This window comes from Papilio xuthus, unplaced genomic scaffold (genome assembly GCF_000836235.2).
Source record: "Papilio xuthus unplaced genomic scaffold, Pxut_1.1 DF827542.1, whole genome shotgun sequence".
In the NCBI taxonomy this organism is placed as follows: Eukaryota; Metazoa; Arthropoda; class Insecta; order Lepidoptera; family Papilionidae; genus Papilio; species Papilio xuthus.
In genome coordinates this window covers 606,793-627,308 of record NW_013531107.1, presented here as the reverse complement: position 1 = coordinate 627,308, position 20,516 = coordinate 606,793, and the positions used below count along the sequence as shown (strand labels likewise).

Sequence of the window (20,516 nt, the reverse complement as noted above, 5' to 3'; positions counted from 1 at the left end):
GTGTTAAAAACCTTGAACGGAGGGCAAAGACCGCGAACCTATTAACCGTATTAAGTGAATAGAACCTTGAACTTGTGAAAACATTTCCAGTTACTCAGCATTCAAATCCAATTATAACATTGTATTTATGTTATGTCTTCACACGCTTTATGGAGCCTTAAATAATTTTAAAGTTCCGTACTAACAAATCGTGTGTTTGGTAGAAAGGTGGACAACATATTAGTTACTCCGATAGGAATGGCGAAAAACAGCATCAAACCTCCATGTTACCCAGGGAAGCACAGGTTAAGACTCCATTTTGCGTGGTCTTTGCATTAAACTAAATCCGTAAAACACTTCCGCAGTTTTGCACGACTTTATTTCGATTTGTTTCAATAAATAGAACTAGTATAATAAGCTTAATAGAATTATGTAACATGTTTGCGTGCTTATGCAAATAATTCCTATTAATCGGAAGTATTCAAGTAATACAGTTTCAATGCTAATAGTATGTCCGTGACATTGTTTAGTTCACGTTCAAAGACATTACCACATTTTAATTGCATATTTCATGTAAATTCAGATTTATTTCGGACATTTTAACAGTGGTAGAGCCCGCTTTAACATCTTCGCACGAATTGGCCCGGCTCGCCCGGTGAAATACCACGACCACACAGAAGACACGCGTCAAGTGGAAGCAATTCCGCGTTTCGTCTGATGAGTGTGCGTCCCGGAGGCCTAATTTAATCCTCTTTCCCTTCCCACCCTTTTTCTTATAAGGAAAGGATGGGAAGTGGAAGTGGACTTTCCGGATGAGAGGATGCATGGAAAGGGAAAATGTTTTCGTTCTGAGCATCCTCTTCTCCGTCGATTAAAGTTAGGCAACGCATATAAAAAAATGGTACTTATGTTTTCTAGTTATTTAATTGCTAATTATAATTTGCAGGCGCATAACTTCGGTAAGCCGTCGATAGGACCAAAGGAAGCTGAGAAGAATGTACGTAACTTCACGGAGGAGCAGCTGAGAGCTGGTCAAGGTGTCATTTCACTACAGTACGGATCCAACAAGGGCGCCAACCAAAGCGGCATCAACTTCGGCAATACGAGACACATGTAAACGTGCCTTTAATGATCGTAACGAACGTAGAAATATTATGTGAACTGTTTTATTTCGTCAAATTAATTAGCATTTCGACATACAGTCTGTTCATTTTTACATGAGATTGCCTCTTCTTGACTTATTTTCTTAACTACGAATATAATTCTTGGAAAATATTAATTCAACGTACTTAAATATATACTTTTAATCTAATTATCATTTTAAATTTACTATTGTTGTACTGATTTTTAATAGAATAATCAACAGTTTAAAAGTTTCTTTTATTTGTTGTTACAACTTTTTTTTAAATTTTTCTACATTAAATCTCATGGCAAAATGAGCAAATTATAGTTCTGTACTTATTTACGTAGGTAATAAAGTCAATATAAATAAGGGTATATGAAGAACCAATATTGTTAAGTCTTTTGAATCTCTATTTAATTATTGATTGTATTTTTCCAAAATTGATGAGTCATTCCAGATTTTCAATTCATTCCATATTTGAAATTTATTTTTGTATTTTTTTTTAATAATGACATAAGGCGTAAGTGTTCTTTAACTTACAGTTAGCTTTAAGACAGCCAGCATTTTTTTTAGTAATAGCAGAAATAATATTGTGAGAAATCGCGTTTTTTTTTTTAATTAATTAATTGTGCCAATTTTGATCACACACAAAATATAATTTAGTCGATCTTAGTACAGTACAATTAATATTACTATTTAATTATCTATAAATACTATTGTGCCTTCAAACTCCACAGGAGGTTTGAATCGTTTTCTTTGAAATGTAACTAACAAAATGTAATATTATATAAAGAATCAGGGATACCTTGATATTCTTATTTATTAATATTAAAAAATTTAATATTTCATTCCATGTTATGTGTTAGTACATACTGTGATTAACGATTTTATAATGAATACATCTTTATTCTTGTATTTGTGTTCCACGACGCGTTACTTTTCATGTTGTAAGTTTCATAGAATACACTGTATCTTTATGAAAGTACGTAGAATAAAATACAATTTAAAATATATATCCTTGTTTTTTTTTTAATAATTTAAAGTTTAACAAAATTTTATAAATGAGTTTTTCGGTAGTGGAAACTTACGCTAACGAAAACTTATGAGAACCACGCAAAAAAGTAAGGAAACGAATCCCTGACTTGTAAATCCGACGTTTGAGTACTCACTGATAGGATTGTAAGGCAAGGACTAAATTAATTGAACCTAAGACAAATGAAGACGTAGTCTTACACGAATGTTTCCAATACAAATAGATTAATTTTAATTACATCACAATTTAGTTCACAAATATTATTGAAAATTATTAAAACATATACATTTATAAAATGCGCAATGACCTGTTGTTTTGCGAAGTGTCGCATGATATTGATAGGAGGTACCCCCTACGATATGCTTATCTCGAGTCCAGACTCCGCAAGATAACCTCGCGCTCAAAGGAATAATACAAAATCTTTTAATAACTACCGGATAGCAATAAGTTGTTTGTATTTAATATATAGTTAATTTATTTCATCGCGTCATTCTAATATTTATACAAACATAATGTTATGAGCGTTACTTTAAACAACCTTTTGCAATAATCATTATTTCTCAAGAAATCAGTTCGTAAACTTATGGGAACGGATAGGCGGATAATTTTAAATCTATAGACATGCTTAACAATTCTCTTTACAATTTTTTAAACTTAAAAAATAATTTAGATACTTTTTAATATCCGTAATTAGTTACAATGAAGTTAAATTCGAAAAAAAGGATTCGTCCAGAAATTATTTTTGAAATTTTAATTACTCTATGAACGCAGTTTATTCACCTCAACCTGCAAAAAATGATTTGATAACAAATGTCAGGTGAAAACTGTCAAAACAGTGGAAATGTTTTCGATAAAATAAACATTTCATAATTGTACGTTGTCATAAAGTAATTTTTAACAAAAACGAAATAAAGTGGTTTGATTTTATGCTACAACAATAATAAAATAATAAATGTTAATCTTGTATCATATTTGTGACGCGCAAAAAAATAACCTTGAAGTCGCTAATATTTTGTCTCCACAAAACTATAATGTAGAAATAAAAACAATATAATTAGGTTAAGAAGCGATGTTGCAGTCGTCAGGGGCGTTTTCGAATGGCTGGGCGATAGATACAACAGCGCCGGTTGACCTCAACAACTCGAATGATAACGTAAGTGTAGCCCCCCTGCGGACTTGTTTGTTTTCGATAAAGACCTCCTTTCTGACCTTATCACAATACGTCGCCTCCTTGTTTTAAAGCTCCTGTAACTATCTTCAATATGTCATCAATGTTCATTAAAATATATAAATAAGTAAGAGAATAACAATCAATATGGTTGTGAATTTTGTTCTCTGCAGTACAGACTTTTTACTTTTATTATCACAATGGAAGCTTACTTTGAGGTATGTTTACAAATTTGTCTGTGAATTGTGAATAATTCAATATGTCTGTAAATTTAAATTTTTATTATTTTCAATAATAACATATTTATATATCTTTAAGCTAAAGTACTAATAGTGATTGATGCCTGAATGCCATCCTCAGTCATAAATTTGTATCTATATGAGGCAAGAATTAAGGAAGAAGTATTTAGGAATTTAATTGCTTATGTAACAATTACACATATCAAATTGAGATATCTTAAGAGATTAACTCTTTTCATTAAATAGCTGTATTTGTTAGCTATAGTAGTAAGACATGTAGAAATTACATGTAATTTCCATTATTTTATTGAAAATATTAATAGACATATTTTTTTTATATCAGTCATAATAAGTATTAGATCTTTGCTTACATAAAAAAATCAAGGAAGTAATTTTGTACAAGAATTTTATTATCTGTTAGAAGTAATCAGTCAAATATGTTTGCCAATAATAGCTTTTGACCTTGTCTTGTTCACTGTGTCTTAGATATTATATAACAGTAATGATGGTATATATTTCATTATTTTTTAGGTATATAAATGAGTAGCTGTCAACCGTGACTCCGTCCGCACAGATTTAAAAACAAACTTACTAAGTAGCCTATATGTTCTGCCAGACTATGTTTTATATCTATGCTGTTTTCAGCTAGTTTCATGCAGCCATTCCAGAGATACTTTTATACAAACATCCATCCATCCATCCATCTAAACATTCGCATATATAATATTAGTAACTTTGTAACATCAACTATTTGTACAGTCTGTCTGTTTAATTTTCTTTCCTATTGTACTACAATTAACATGAATATATTTATACAAATACAGAAAAAGAAAATACGGGAAATGTGTGCTAAAGTATAAAAACATAAGTGGAATTATCTTACTAATATTATAAATGCGAAAGTTTACATGGATGTTTGTTAGATGGTATCTCTGTTATGGTTCAAGGGATCTTAATAAAATTTGGCACAGATATAGAACATAGTCTGGAAGAACAGATAGTGTTAAGAAATTTAACCTTCCATTATTCCTCAACCACCTTTTAAAGTTTTATTTTAATTCCGTCCAGATGAAGTCACAGACAACAGCTAGTTATAATGTAGTTAGAAAAAAGAAAAATATGTCCGTAACTTTAAGACACACCCACAAATTTATCTGTTGTTTACCAAAATATTGCGTTTGCGCATTTGCTTACGTATTTATATATTAATCTTGAAATATGTTTGCATCAGGCGAAGATAATACTTATATTAGATATTTATTACTTGATAACAATGTCGTTAAGAATTCCTCAAACGTACAAATTCATCTTACTTTTTATTAATAATAATATTATTATAAATGCAAATGTTTAGAAGGTATCTCTAGAATGTTTGCATGTATCTTGTTCAATTTTTTTATAGCTGTAGAACATAGTCGGGAACAACAAGACCTTCAAGAAGCGAGCTTATCACTATCTCAAAGGCCGGCAACGAATCTGCAGTTCCTCTGGTATTGCTGATGTCCATGTTGTTGAACACCTTGGTGTTCATGCTGCATTCAGCCCCCTTCTGTTATATAAAAAAACACATAGGCTACTAAGTTTTTTTTAATTCCGTGTGGACATAAATTGCAAATATAAGCATAGTCTTTATAATAATGTTCCTATTATTAGAAGTATTTCATGAATATTTAGTGCTAATTGTCTCATAAATTGTCAATACTATTTTCTTAACAACTATGAAAGCTACAGCGTTATATTATTACATCATTTTATTGTTTAAATTCTATACTCTATATTAAAATTGTTTACATAACTTACACCTGTGTTCTTGACAGTGTTTTGTTATTTGCAGTAATTGTTATGCTAATCCATTTCTAGTAACACAAACTTACCATGAAATAGAAAACTGCTTTAACCTTTAATTTTATTCAGTCTACTGTGAGTTAGTTCGTGCTTAGTTTTGATTAGAGATTGAACAACTCTTAATTTGAAACTACCCTACCTAGACGTTATTATAATTTACTAGGAAGTGTTATTTGCAAGATTTTCTTTCTTTTAAAGCTACTAATACTGCATTTTTATTATAACATATATCGGCATTTTATTCATCGTCAGTTTCCTTTGCATCTTTTCTTTACAACTAAATGAAAATATCGCATTTTATAAAGCTTTTTATTGCAACGATTTTTCCTGTTTCACTTTCATATTTCTCGTTATTCAAATCGTCTTTATTATTTTCCTTGTCTCGTCAAAATTGTATCCACCTATCGTTTTTATTGTTATAAGTTTTATTCGTTACGTTGTTTTCAACATGAGTAGACATTCTGTTTATTTCACACTGTATCAATGCGACGCGGCGTGCCCGTTACCCCCTAGTTAGCACAAACTGAGATAGTGTTATCAAACGGGGTTGTCGAGTTCGACCCCAGCCCAGCTCACCCGCGGTCGTCTACTGATAACGTCTCCTATAAATTACCTAACTATATCTGTATCGTACCATCCGATATATTCAGTCTGTGTTCAGTCGCTCTTTCGTGTACACGTCTCTTTACATTATCGAAATATTTAATATTTAATTCTCCAATTAAATATTTATTAGTTGTCTCTTCTCTTTCCTCATGGCTAAATTCATTGACTTCAGTGATTTTCTCTCCCCAAATTAATACAGTTCTGTGTTTTTGTGTACTAAAGACTTGCACGAAGCCTCAGTGTTTTGCGGCTTAAGTTCCTTTAAAATTCCCACTGGTAGCTGCATACATGCATCAATATTTGAACGAGCTCCTCCAAAAAATGACAATTACCTTAATGTTCCGTATCAACCCTATTTACTATTCGGATTATTCGGATACGATCTAAGATCGCATTATAAATTATACCAAACAAAATCCTACCTTTGTCATTGGTTATACCATTTCGAGTACTACAAGTTTGGTGTCTATCCAAAAGATATTACCTGATCTTCAACCTTGTAGCGAGGAATCGAAAGAATGGATATTGTGGCAAATGTAAGTTCAATTTAAACTCCGTTTACTCCAATTGTCTGCACTGAGTTATGTTACGATAGTGAGTCGAGGTCAAAGTGTATCTTTATTTCCAAATACCAATGTAACGTTGTTAATTTTGTTCGCAGTACCACCCTGTCTTCAAGGCGTTCCTTGCGGGTTCGTTCTCGGGAACTTTCAGCACAATACTGTTTCAACCGTTGGACCTGGTTAAGACGAGACTGCAGAACTCCAGTCAGAATGTTGTTGCGGCGACTGTCAAGTAAGTGTACAATACAAATAAAGACTTATAATGAATTGAATGAGAAATTAATAATGATTAAAGAAAATTCTTATTGTTTTCCTATTTCTAACTAGATGATGGTATTCTTAAAAATGTCAAAATCAAGTTTTGTAAATTTTTTTCCGGTTAGGCCTCCTTACGGAATCAGGCCATATAAAATATAATCGTAGGTCTTTAAAAATTAAAAATACAATAATATTTAAGCAAATCCGTACATCCAGAGAAGTTGGTCTATAAATTATTTGAATTACCTGGGATATACTTTCACTTTTAGTCACGAGACATTTTAGCTCCTTTTGCAAACAACATTGTAACATTATCGTTGTGTTGCTGTGTGAAATTTATCGTGACTTTGTTATGTCATATCATAAATACTGAATATTTAGTGCGAGAGGCAATTAAATACTATATGCTCGGATTTATCTTTTAATTAATTTGTGGATTTATTAATTATGTTTATTCGATAGATAAAAGACTTGATGACACGTGTTATTCGTGTTTTGCCAGAAATATTTTGGAATTTATGTTTTAGTAGGTGGAAGTAAATTGTAGTATGTCTATGGTTAAGAATTTCGAATCATTGACTTGTATAAATAGACAGGCTATAGCTGTGGTATTTTGTGCCTATAGTAGCGATGGTGAGGATTTGAACTAATAATAAGGATAGAATTAACTTTGAGGACCATAAACAGGCCCGTTAAAGTCAGAACGAAGCAAAAGCTGTCATTTCCAAGCAATCACCTATAAATTTAAAGAGATCAGTGCTTTAAAGAGGCAATAAATTTCAAGTACGCAATCAAGGGAACTGACTTGGATTAGTGTCCTTCTTTAGTCTCCGTAGTGAGGTAGAAGGTGTTAAGATTATTACAACCACGAAATAAGGCATTCCATGAAATCTCATTTGAACAACGTTATACCTTAGACCAAAATAAAGCCCTAAATGCTCTTTGAATTATTAGATATTACTCGTAAGAAGCGTAGGTCTGTCATAACTTGGATGATGTTTAAAGCCATCAGAAATGACCAAGCATAAAATATTCATTTTAATTCCAGCAGCCGAATCCAGCCCGGTATGATAACTATCTTCGCTAACATCGTACGTCAGGAGCACATCGTGGGTCTATGGCGCGGCATGGTACCCTCCGTGGCCCGCTGTGTGCCAGGCGTCGGACTATACTTCTCGTCCCTCCACTGGCTCAAGTCTAAACTGGGTAAAGAAAACCTGGGACCAATGGAGGCGGTCTCTCTTGGTGTGATCGCGAGGACCATGAGCGGAGTTGCGTTGATTCCTATCACCGTTATTAAGACTAGGTAAGATTTGTTTAATAGTATTAGATGTTAACTAACTAAACGTATTGGAAGTTAGGTTTGTGGATGTGAGGGTATAGGAAAGGAAAATGTCCTTTTCTGTGCATCCCCTCCTCTGTTCATTAAAGGTAGGGAACAAATTCGTCGACCTTTTTATTTATAGAACATGTCTCTGGGCAGCGATTACTGCGCTCTACTACCTGCTTGTTTGCTACAATCGTAATAAAAAAATCACTACTCTGAAATCTTAATATTCTTTCGTTTGCAATAGGTACGAATCTGGCGTGTACAAGTATAACAGTCTGAGCGGTGCTCTGAGGGACATCTACAGGGCGGAGGGTGTTCGCGGATTGGTGTGCGGCTTGGGACCAACTTTAGCAAGAGATGCGCCGTTCTCCGGCCTCTATCTCATGTTTTACACGCAAACTAAACAAGCAATACCTAAAGGTATGTTTATATTTCACTAATTTTAACATTTACACTCGTCTGATAGCACTCATGAGTCAAAATTTCTTTAATATCCAAGTAAACTTGTAAATTTCGAAATGTTTCCGCCAAAACCCGATTCCCTGCTTTATATTATCAAAAATATAACTTTATCCCACACTTTTAAGAAAATAACTAAAAAAAAAATAGATAGAACAATGGCCGCCATTTTTAAAATTTGACGTTTCTCAGTTTACATAAATTAAGTATCCATTTGAAACGAAATTACGATTTAATTTGGCAAAGAAGTGTAAAGTTAAAGAGGGACCCTATGACATTCTGAGAAAAAAACTTAAGTTTTGAGAGAAATGCAAACAATTGACTTCACTATTTAATTTTGCTCTTTGGAAATTTGGTATGCATAATCATTTAGTTTAAATTGCGAGTAATTTGAAACTGATATGCGTATAAAATTTTTTAATTATCAGACGCATATTTAGTTTGGATTTTTTCTTTCGTCTATATCACAATGTTTAATTATTCCGATAAGAAATATCTTAATTAAGATTGCGTATCTTAAAGTAATTTAAAATGAAGTTTTGAGACGTGACTATTAATTCTGTATGCAACACAAATAGGTCAAGTATTTTTTATGTTTTAGTTCTTAAATAGATAACCAGTTTATTTTTTTCTTTTATCTCTTATTTAATTTATGGGAAACTGACTGTCGCTCGTGACTCCGTCCGCGTGGCATTAAAAAAGAAAAAAAATCATTCTACATCTGTGCCAAATTTCATCAAAATCGTTTGAACCGTTCCAGACATACCTTCAAAGAAACATCCATCTAAATATTCGCATTTATAATTAGTAAGATTTAGTTTTTGTATCCGTAGGTTCTAAACTGAACATATCTCTTAGATTATACTTTTATATTTATTTCTGTGCATAAGAAGTTAAATGAAAAAAAAATAGATGCTATTTTGTACACGAAATAATCAAATTTGTTTATTTTATTTGTATAAGAGAATGAAGCCCTTAAAATGTAATCTATAAGCGTGGTTACTCATGTCTAATGTTATCTAAACATACATAAATCGTGACCCGCACTAATCGATATTTAATATAAACAGTGCGAATTAATGTAAACATATGTCAATTCCGTAGTCTTGGCTTAACACGTTCCATACCACTATGATTTATATTAAAGTGAAATTAAAAGGCGAATAGGTGGCATTAAAGTGTTAAAATACTAGCTGTGGCCCGAGATTCCGTCCGTCCGGAATTTAAAAAACTTAATAAGTAACTTCTGTGTTCTTCCAGACTCCTCAGTCCTCCATCTATGTCAAATTTCAACAAGATCCATTAAGCCCTTCCGAAGATACCTTAAAACAAACATCCATCCATCCATCCATCTAAACATTCACATTTATAATGTTAGTAATTAGATGACTAATAGACTTTTCTCCGGATTTCTACAAATGCGTTCTTTTGGAATGGGATATTAATATGTAATAATTATCAACAGAATGGCTGCAATCATCAAGCACAGCTAGCGTGGTACATTTCTCATGCGGAGTGTTGGCCGGCATCGCCGCCTCTCTCGCCACCAATCCTGCTGACGTGCTCAAGACTCATATGCAGCTCTATCCTGATAAATTCCCCAACGCGTTTAGTGCAGCTATGTATATACAACAGGTGAGAACTCCTTCCTAATATCCAGGGACTTCTTAACTCATCCATTAAAAGGGCGCCGGGCGCCTGGACTCGGCGCCATAAGGGCGCCTGAAATCGGCGCCATAATAACATACGGCGACGTATTATCCACACCAGCGTGCGATTCTAACAAACATATTGGCACTTTTTACATATAATTTAATGTAGTTTATTTTTCATCCATTTTTTTTTATCTAAAACATAATTTATGAAATATAGATTTACTATGATTAAAAACCTAAATGCTGTAACTTGTTTTTATATCAAGTTAAAAAAATACTGAGATCTTATCATTTTAATTTCTGTTTGCTATTTTTCACTTCAGAATAATTATGATACTATTTAATCGAGAGTGTAAAATGTATTAAACAGGTTTTAACTTTACAATCTCTATTAATATCTGTCATCTAAATATGGAACTTTAAAAGTAGCTATATATAAAAGTAAGGTTATACTAAATATAAAAAACCTTGAGTTTCCGATTACAGAATTTTCGTTTGAAATATATAATCTCTGTGTCGTCAAAGATATGACAGAGATTTTCGAGTCAGAAACGCACGGTAAATAGATCCGGCATTGCTAAGTAAAAATAAAACAATATAATTTTATTTTAGCAATAATAATATTCGTTGTATTGTCTCAGGTCTTTTTGTCACCTTTGGATGATAAACTCTAGCCACCCGGTACGGTTGATTGTGTTTGATGATTAATTGTTGCTTAAAAAATTACGAATCATATCGACTTATTGACCTCTACGACATGCGCGGAACGAGTGATTTTATTGCGCAGTAATTTCCTTGTATTAAATGGCTAAATTGGTTGTTATTTGTTTTACACTGGTAATTAATTTTTATTTGACTGTTTTAGTTAGGATTTTTCGATCTTGTTAATAACACGAAGTGTATTTACACTTAATTTTAATTTACCGCCGAAAGTTAGGAAATGTCATATGATTTTGACATTTAATGTAATACAGATAAAATGTGACAGCCAATCAGATGACAGTATTCATCACGATTCCTTTTCAAGCAGTCGTTTTAACTTTATTTTCTTGTTTCAGACTTATGGGGTTCAAGGTTACTTCAAGGGCGCGGTACCAAGGATGTTACGAAGAACTTTAATGGCCGCTATGGCTTGGACGGTGTTTGAACAAATAACTCGATCTATTGGCTTAAAATGACAAGATTTTGATGCTTAAAAGCAATATGTGATTAAAAGAGCTTAGCAGAATGTATAAAAGTTCCTTAGATGTTAGCAAGGTGTATGTAAATGTTTTTTTGTAATTTATGTTACTGTTCTAAGAAACGAAGTTTCTCTGTCTCTTTTTAGCAATTTAATTGTGCCATTTTATTATTTTTTACACTATTTCCTTTTAATTCCACTACCCTGTGCTGTGAAATTTCTTTTTTATCTCAATATTTGAGAATTTATCTCATTGCTATTTGTCTTAAGTCCTATATCTGAAAATGGGTTTTCCGACTAACTTGATTGAATAGTATTGTCATCTCGCTCACACTCTTTAGAAAGAAAAGTGATAAATATATGTTATGTATAATCCATGACTCTATCGCTTTGTTTATATTATAATATAATATCATATAACTAAATGGGAATATTATATGATTTTTTCTATACTAACACTCAATTTTTATTTATTGTTAGTAATTTAAGCCAATATGTTGAGTTATTAATGTAATGAAAAATATTAAAACATATAAGGTATAATATTTTTTTTTGTTATATTTTTATCATTAAAGAAAATATATAAACAAAAAAAATGGAGTTTTAATTGACAGATGTACACTGTAACAAAATTATACAAAATATACATTTAAATAACAAAATTCTCCTAATATATCTACACATTATATAAACTCTAAACCTTCATACTTTATATCTTCTATGAATGTATCGGGAAGTAACACTGTTCCGTCAGTTTTAAATGCTGATATATAGGTAGCGGTCTTGCCTTCATATTCTGTAGTTTTCAAAGCGACAATGGTCTCGTCCTTCGAACCAGGAATAAACTTGAACGATGAGAAACCATGCTTTGGTTGATGTTTTGTTATCTGTAAGAAAAATTATTTTAAGATAATATCAGAAATATAGAAATTTATATTTAGTTACTAGCCATTGCACAGAACTCCGTTTCGCGGAATAAAAAGATACTTCATAAGTATGTTATGTGTTCATACAGGCTAGGTTTTACATCTGTGCCAAATTTCAAGATTCATTGAGCCATTTCGGAGGTACCTTCTAAAAACATACATTCATCTAACTTTCGCAATATTAGTAAGAGTAAAAACATTAACAATAATTGTTCCATGTAATTTTAGTTTGATTAAAAAAAAGTAAGATAAAAATACCAAAAAAAGTGATTAAAAAAGATACTTATATGTCTAGAACATTCGTTAATATGCAAAGTCATTGACATAGCACAGTGCTGATTACTTTATCAACACATTTAAAATATATTAAGTAACATTTTATGTAACAAATCGTTATTAGTTACCTACACCTAAATTATTTCAATTATTAAAAAGAAAAAGTGTATGCAACTTCTTACCCGTCTACTCTATCTGACACTCTACATCTACAAGAGACTATCTTTCAAATTTATCTTTCATTCATCATTAGTCTTAACTTCCTTTCCTTCTCTTAACAGAATCCATCACTTTAAGGATATGTTCCTCCACATTCATATAACAAAACATTGTTGAAACAAAATAACAATAAAATTACCGTTCTTGCTTCAATAGATTTGAAACTGCTGTCTGCGGTTATCAGATAATTACAACCCATCACTTCATCCTTAGTCTCATTATATGGCTCATGGCTGCATCTCCGAGGTAGGAAATGCCATTTCTTTGTAACTGGAGACCAGACTGCAGACTCATGAATCATGTAACCTGGCCATTTTATGCCTAGTGAATTACGTACAGATTTATATTGATTCACCCAACTTAAATGTTGCACCTGAAAAGTTAAAAATTTAATATTAATTACATAAAAACTTTTTACTGACAAATTCACATTTGACAATAACACAGTAAAATGCCTATTTGAGTAGTTTTACATTCAAAATAAATTTATGATTACAACTCCAACCATTTATATTTCATAATCACTTCTTAAAGATAACTTTACAACCTCCTCTTTTTAACTATTATTTGATTAAAATTATAATTAATAATATTTTGGATTAGAATATCAACCCATGTGAAGATAATCTTCTTAAAAGAGGTGGTATTTGACGGGTTGATGTCTTAGTTATCAAATGACAGTTACCTCTCCATGTATGTTGATAGCTTTAACCCACATTGGATCATATGTCTGGAACTCTCCACTGGCAGTTGTCCACTCCTTGCCCATTGAGCCAACATAAAGAATTTCATCTTTAACTGTTGCCCATTCTGACTTAAAACCTTTTTCTACATGACCATTACCATCTGTCAGTATCACCCATGGCACCATTTTATTATTAATAATCTCAAAAACCTGAAATTAAACAAGCAAGTTTTTATTCCTCATACTAGTATGTGTCAAGTATATTAACATTCAAATTTTGTATCAATGCAACAGATCCATTATATATGTAAAAAGAAAAAAGTTAACATACCATTCCCGACCGGTCATCAAATGTAAGCAATCTTCCATCAAATACAATCAGCTCGGACAGCTCCATTCCTCTACCTTTGTGGGAATATGTGGAAGAAAGCAATATTGCTGGCTGTGTATCCCATTTGACTGATACAGTATGCCTGACGACATCATAAGTTAATGATCCTTTTTTTAAATAGCTATTATATGTATATTCCTTGGAACTACTCTTCGAATTTGTATCTAAATCAGCGACTATACCTATTCTGTAAGTGACAGTATCACCTGACTTCACTGGTGGTGTTAAAGGATAGGTTGTATTGTACGACCTTGTTATCGTGCTCCATTTGTGTGTGACATGAACTTGAGCACTCGTCCACCAATTATAATAAACTAAAATTAACAAAAATAATCCGACTAGTCCAACAAGAAACACGAATTGTGGTTGTATTCTTACTGCATTGCCGACCCTGTACGTGGCAGGTGTACGGAGCGCCTTCCGCCAGTCACGAAGTGAGCCTTTCATGTTACGATCTTCCAATTCGTAATAGTCATACATAACTCAACAACTTTAATTCATTATCATTTCAATTAACTAAATAGATAGCACAAAATTATCAGTACAAGGTAAGTTTTCCTAATCGAATTTTATTGAATGGGCAAACTGTGTTAAATGTTGATAGGGAACTAATATACAACATTTTGATATTAATCTTAATAATTATAAGATTAGAATTTTGTTAAGAAATTGACAAAATAATTAATAATCACACATGGCAATTTTTTTTAAATGTCACGATGTCAATGACAAGTCACAGAGTAGCTTTGGGTACAGAGTAAAATAAAGAGTCGATGGTGAAGTCGAAGATTACATTTTATTTATGGTTTACACCGTTACTACAAGCTCAAAATAACATATTTTTTAGAAATAAAGATAACCCTGTTTGAGTAGGTTTTGTTGTTTATTTCCTAATTTAAAAATCGTTTCAGTTGTTCCCTTCATTACCCGGAACAAACGCGGCCTTGCGGATAGACATACATACAATAATTTTTAAATTGGTGTTTCGCTATCAGCTATAAATCATGTGTACGAAATATTTTTTTTCGATATTATCAGATATTACATACAGACACTCCTTTATCATTAATATGAATAAATTTTTCAGTAATGTTAACATTATGTCGTTAACGTAATTGCATGTTATTTAACGCAATCATTGTAATTGTATTGTAATATAAAGGGGTCTCAATAATGCATGTTAATTGTACAGGTAAAACAGAATATAGCACGTTAACTTTCACTGTCGGACGAAATTTAGAAGTGATTATTGCTCTCCTCACGGACATCCTGTGCAAAAAAGTAATAGAAATAAAAAAAAATAAATTGGACTGCTGGCTAGTCTGTCTATTTTTCTTTTGCTCGTTTTTAAAATCCATTTAGCGAGAGTACAACGTCCGCTTGAATGAATACCACGTATGTAGATCATAAACATGTTACATAGTACTGTTAAATATTCATAAATTAATTACGTTCTTCAATACCATATCCATTTCACTTTATTTTCGTTTAAACTTTATATGGATTTCAATTACATCTATGTTATGTGCAATTCATATTTTTAATAATCAGTGCATTAAACTTTTCGACGTTTATAATATCTTTGTTTTATTATTTCGCTTGTTCAACAATTTGGAAGGCCGGAATGGACTTTTGTCTCAATATTCAAGATTCAATAAAGAGTTGTTTGGACATAAATTTTCAAGTTTAACACGAAACTCAAAAAATATTAAGCGATATGTTATATCTAAGCGTGCAGTTAGTCGTAAAATTAATTCATGAACCGTATTTTTTTTGCCAGGATATGTAAATTATTAAAAATGACGAATTATAACCTCAAACTTTTTAGTACATAAATTTGACACAAGCACTAAGAACTTTTTGGATAACATAGATAAAATCGTAAACGTAACCATGTAAACAAATGTAACAGTAAATTATGCAAGGATTATTTACTAATTCCCTATGGTATATCGAGTTCTTCGTATTTGCTATAGTATTAATTGGTTTTTTCATATTGTTTTTGTATATGGCTAACACAAATTACGTTCAATATAATGTTAGATACGATATGAGACAAAAGTAAGTAACATCCAATTCTATGGTCACCAACTTTCCATCTAAGCTTTCTTTTATTATACTTAAGTACAGTAAATGATTTTTTTTTATTTTTTTTTGTTTTAGATACATGGCTGATGGTACTTGGCTGCTTCAAGCATAGCATTATGAGAAAAGTAGATGGCAAAATACAGATAATTGTGTAATTTTTTTTCACACGTAGTAAAACTTTAAGATTGTAGGTTTTAAAAGGTTACAAATGCGGTTCCTACTTTTATGGGAGTTAAGGACGTCCAGAAAAAGAAAGAAATACAGGAGGATATTTCTCGTTCCTGCACACTCCCGTTAAATATAATTTCCAGTCACAATTTTAAGTCACCAGAAAATGGGAAGGAGAAGACTAGAATTTTGTCTCCTTTATAATATTTCCAGCTACCAAAGTATCGCGAGCGACAAATGTAAATGCAAGCCGCCTGAGCCGGACCAGCGGCCGGTGTGCGTCGACATGGGCTGCATTTGGTTCTGCCGGCTCATCGGAAGCATCGTCACCATTGCCGTTTGCTACTACTTCGCCTACGCTCTGATATCAGATACCAAACTCAAGTTTGGACTCTTTGTTCCACCGTAAATCATAAATAAAACAAATGAGAATCTCCAGTAAAACAGTTTCTTATTTAGCTTGCACTTTTATTTTTATGAATCTATATAAGCGTTCCGGCCTAATTTTAGTCCCCTCCCCACCGTTTTCTTTTTTGACAGCGGAGAGGACGCATAGGTAAGGGAAACAACCTCTTTCTGTGCGTCCCCTCCATTGACGAAAAATTGGCATCGTTTCTGCAATTGCGGATGCCTATGGGCAACGGTACCTTCGTTATTTTAGCAAACAAAACTGGCAGTATAATCGTTTGCTACTATGATATAAAAAAATACCACCAGGTCTTCCGGGGATCTCAGGGGACCACGTTGAAAATTTGATAAATTGACGTCAATAGGATTCAAAGCCATGTCTTTATAGTATATTAGTTATTCTAACGTGTACTAAACAAAACATCCCGTACATTAATTAAATAGAAAATCTTTATCGCAAGTGTCCGATACATTTCCTTGCACGAAAGTTTTAAAAGCCGTTCCACTTGTCAAAGTTAAACTTACTGCTCCAATAAAGCGCTTTGATTCGAAGTAATTAACGTTCGACCATGTTTACGTTTATAGTTGCCGTGTAGCCTTAATTTGCGTGTAAGCTTGCAAAAAGATTGCACAGAGTAATTAAATATTTTTTATTTTAATATACTCTCAGAATATTCATGTTCGTAATCTTAATATCTTCGATGATAGGTGTCCGTGAATGCAATCCTATTGCCATTTCAAAGAAGTTTATTTAATTCTCGCTAGCTTTCTCTGAATAAAAAAAGAAAAATGCCTAAACATTTGGTATGCTATTGTAACATAGAGTTGCCATTTATAGTCTACTTTTACAAAATTAAATTGTACTTCTCCTTAATAATGATAAAGAAATATTTGTATTTGGAATGCCTGTAGTATTAAGCTTAAATTAGATTTGAAAATTAATTACAATATCCATTGTTACTCTTGTAATTACATATTAATACTCTATGCTTACAAAGCAAGAAAAAAAAATGCAGACAAAATGAAAGTGAGTTCTGAACAGACGGGTGCCAAAGCTGCCAAACAAAGATGTTATCGGATTATGTTTTAGTTTTTGCGCGTTGTCAATATTATATTAGATCGTGATTGGCATATCCATTCATGTAACGAATTAATTTCTACATGCTCTAGCCATCGATTACTGGCTGGATAAAAGGAAGAATAAATATTGTATTAACTTTTACCAGAAGTTGATCCACATTAAGAATAAATTAATTTATTCATTCGAATTTCAAATCTGCGTCCAATATTTGGAATGCCACCAATCTTCATAAGAACTTCTTGAAGCCAGTCTAGAACTTTCTTAGCTCTATGGAAGAGTCCATTTGATTACAATTGGTCTTTACAATTTAAGAGATAGCATAAGATTAGTACATTTAACAATAATAGTTTAAGTATTTTATGGTTGAAAATGTTCTTGAATATGTTAAATTCACATTGACAGGTCTACGATTTGACTTGCAACAAAATGCAGTTTGTTTTTGTTTCTGTGGTTTTAATGGTTTTAAAAGATCCTTTGTTTAAATAAAGGAGCTAAGTGAAAAGGGGCGGAAGGCTTTGTTTACGTGACAGAGAAATACGGGGATGTTATGTTTAGCCATTCAAAGGATTTCAATTTACTCATCTATTTATTTAGTAATTTATAGTAACGTCAACATAAATTTTTAGTAAAAACGTTTAGTGCTAAGATATTACACATTTTACACAAGTTGACCGTTAGGTTAGTTAACTTTGAATATAAATTTTAAATCCTTTCCATAACTGTTAATTATAATTTTAATTGTTGAAATTTCTTGCTACTGTATTTTGAATTTATTTTATACAAGCTATCGCCCGCGACTTTGTCAGCGCGAAATTAAAAAAAAAATTAGTAACCTATGTGTTATTCCAGAGTATGCCAAATTTCAGCCGGATTCGTTCAGCTGAAGATACCTTCAAACAAGCATCCATCTATCCATCTATACATTCGTATTTATAATATTAGTAAGATATGTAAGATAAAACAATACGCAGTAGAACTTTGCTTTTCTTCTTTTCTATGTTTACAGATATTAGTGAATAATGATAACAACTGCACTCGTAATCTAATAAATAAAATAGAAAAATACTAAAACTATAAACGTATTAAGGTTTACCTAAACTTAATATTCAATTTAATTAAAATATTTATAATTATTGGAATGTAATAAATACGCAGAATTAATTGAACGAAGTTATATTCAGTAATTTTGAATTTTCCTCGACTAATTAAGTATCGTGATTGTTAAAAAAAAATGTTATCAAACAATCTCGCGGGAAGTGGGCTGTGTCTGAGCACAGAGATCGTCCATAGATTTTTATCATAATTGGAAACTTATTTAAATATACTTCAAAGAAAATATATAATAACCATACAAAGATAAGGTGTGATTCTGTTATTTATCATTTATCAGAGCCGTGCAAGAATAGCAAAGCCGTGATACTTAGTATTTTTTATAGGATTAATACTACATTGCTACTGGTACTAATATAAAATTAGAAATTAATAGCTGTTGAATCCTGGACAGATAATTGTCATGCGATTGTTTTTTAAACAACTTCAAAAAGGATACATCGTTATTTTTCCTGAGTTTCAAATAACCGTTGGCTTCTGAGACCAAGATATCTGTATTAAATGTATCGTCATCCTTGTTTCTTTACATCTTTGACAGCTAATGTTTTAAACGGGAATTTAGTGTTAGAAACCCACGGTAAATGACATTAGATTTGTCACTTAAGGTAATTTTTTACGATTTTACGAAAACAAGGTACTTGCGCTGTTTGTTTATTATGTTGATTTTTTATTGTTTATTCATTTTTAATCTTAAATCTGTGACAGGTTTAGTTAAAAAGATATAGTTTTTGTCGTTTATAGAATGGAGATAATAGATTGTAGATGAATACAAATGAAATTTTATAAGTAAAGTGAAATCTAAGTGAAAATTATTTTATTTTTGTCACAACTTTTTGTAATATTTTTAAGATAATTGATTTTTTATATCTAAATTTTTCTTTAGTGTAAAAATGGAACGAATCGAAGAGAAAGAGCTATCGCATAATTATGTAATGGCTCAGTAACAAATATCTTCTTAATATTATAAATGCGAATGTTTGCTTGTATAGATGGATGGACATTAGAATAACAGAACGTCTATATGGATCTCGCTAAAATTTGGCATAGATATAGAACATAGTCTGGGAGAACATATAGGCTACTAATTATGTTTTTTTTTTAATTCCGGGCGGACGGAGACGAGGGCGATAGCTATTTGACTACATGCGTAATCTTCCCGACTGACAAGAGACTTTCACGCGTATGAAAGTTTGTTTTATAGGGTTTGTATGTATGTAAGTTCCATTATAAGATGCAGCTTAAAAGTGCTTTCAAAGTAAACCAATTTTGACAAATGAGATGTTTTATTCGTATTCTTTTGAATGACATAGAGTTACAGTCAGTTTTTTTTTTATTAAAAATAGTGTTTTCAATTACTTGTAACGTATTTTTTGCTATTATTTTTTTAGAAAATATATGAGTATGGAATAAATTTCATAGATTAAGTAAACTTTATAGATAATAAAGTATTTACAGTATAATGCGTGCTCCGTAAATACGTAAATTGTTTTAATCGCAGGAAGAAGCGTCTTATATAAATAAACGATGTTATCTAATCTCTTTGAATTTATTCTTACTTATATGGAGCTGTAAAATAGATCGTTATGCAACATTGTAACGTAATCAACTGTGACAATGTATTCCGATTTTAACTTAATTGTAATCTTCATATTGGATCGCTTATGCTATGAAAAATATTACCGTTACATTCACTAAGAACTGTACTGAAACACGAGTTGTCGAACGA

At 31.7% G+C, this 20,516-nt stretch overlaps 4 protein-coding genes across 8 annotated transcripts in view; 3 read left to right on the top strand and 1 right to left on the bottom strand.

Annotated features, from left to right (window-relative positions):
* Positions 1-2,100, top strand: part of Chd64 (transgelin calponin-3) — a gene marked incomplete in the record, with an annotated part of 14,822 nt that extends 12,722 nt beyond the window's left edge. The window contains 1 exon segment of the mRNA NM_001312572.1: positions 926-2,100. Coding sequence (NP_001299501.1) covers positions 926-1,096 — 171 coding nt within the window.
* An 861-nt stretch (positions 2,101-2,961) lies between these two features.
* LOC106119035 (solute carrier family 25 member 38-A) lies at positions 2,962-11,483 on the top strand. Of its 3 annotated transcripts, none has more exons than XM_013313866.1 (6): positions 2,962-3,288; positions 6,655-6,788; positions 7,863-8,120; positions 8,389-8,564; positions 10,069-10,238; positions 11,317-11,483. In XM_013313866.1, the coding sequence occupies exons 1-6, from the start codon at positions 3,205-3,207 to the stop codon at positions 11,434-11,436; spliced, it is 942 nt and encodes a 313-aa protein (XP_013169320.1). In that variant the 5' UTR covers positions 2,962-3,204; the 3' UTR covers positions 11,437-11,483. The 3 variants fall into 3 exon arrangements, with proteins under 3 accessions (XP_013169320.1, XP_013169323.1, XP_013169321.1); XM_013313869.1 differs by lacking the exon at positions 2,962-3,288 and adding an exon at positions 3,430-3,521; XM_013313867.1 differs by lacking the exon at positions 2,962-3,288 and adding an exon at positions 6,023-6,529.
* Positions 11,484-12,013: 530 nt separating this feature from the next.
* On the bottom strand, positions 12,014-14,564 carry LOC106119034 (soluble calcium-activated nucleotidase 1). The gene is given in 4 exon segments (NM_001312283.1): positions 12,014-12,325; positions 12,999-13,232; positions 13,545-13,754; positions 13,876-14,564. Coding segments are annotated over 4 exon segments (1,188 nt in total). The 5' UTR covers positions 14,416-14,564; the 3' UTR covers positions 12,014-12,121.
* Positions 14,565-15,803: 1,239 nt separating this feature from the next.
* LOC106118910 (uncharacterized) lies at positions 15,804-16,645 on the top strand. 3 transcript variants are annotated; one of them, XR_001227939.1, is made up of 3 exons: positions 15,804-15,996; positions 16,099-16,174; positions 16,405-16,645. XR_001227939.1 is itself a non-coding variant. In XM_013313672.1 (2 exons), exons 1-2 carry the CDS (start codon positions 15,854-15,856, stop codon positions 16,598-16,600), a joined length of 339 nt encoding a protein of 112 aa, XP_013169126.1. In that variant the 5' UTR covers positions 15,804-15,853; the 3' UTR covers positions 16,601-16,645. The 3 variants fall into 3 exon arrangements, 1 of the variants encoding a protein (XP_013169126.1); XR_001227938.1 differs by having other exon boundaries at positions 16,099-16,645; XM_013313672.1 differs by lacking the exon at positions 16,099-16,174.
* Positions 16,646-20,516: the final 3,871 nt, after the last annotated feature.

What these genes read in the sequence shown, in the direction of transcription:
- LOC106118910 (XM_013313672.1), top strand. Translation starts at nt 15,854, where the DNA reads ATGCAAGGATTATTTACTAATTCCCTATGGTATATCGAGTTCTTCGTA. An exon ending in AGATACGATATGAGACAAAA is followed by an intron (nt 15,997 to 16,404) that starts GTAAGTAACATC and finishes TAATATTTCCAG; the next exon opens with CTACCAAAGTATCGCGAGCG.
- LOC106119035 (XM_013313866.1), top strand. Translation starts at nt 3,205, where the DNA reads ATGTTGCAGTCGTCAGGGGCGTTTTCGAATGGCTGGGCGATAGATACA. An exon ending in TCAACAACTCGAATGATAAC is followed by an intron (nt 3,289 to 6,654) that starts GTAAGTGTAGCC and finishes TTTTGTTCGCAG; the next exon opens with TACCACCCTGTCTTCAAGGC. An exon ending in GTTGTTGCGGCGACTGTCAA is followed by an intron (nt 6,789 to 7,862) that starts GTAAGTGTACAA and finishes TTTTAATTCCAG; the next exon opens with CAGCCGAATCCAGCCCGGTA.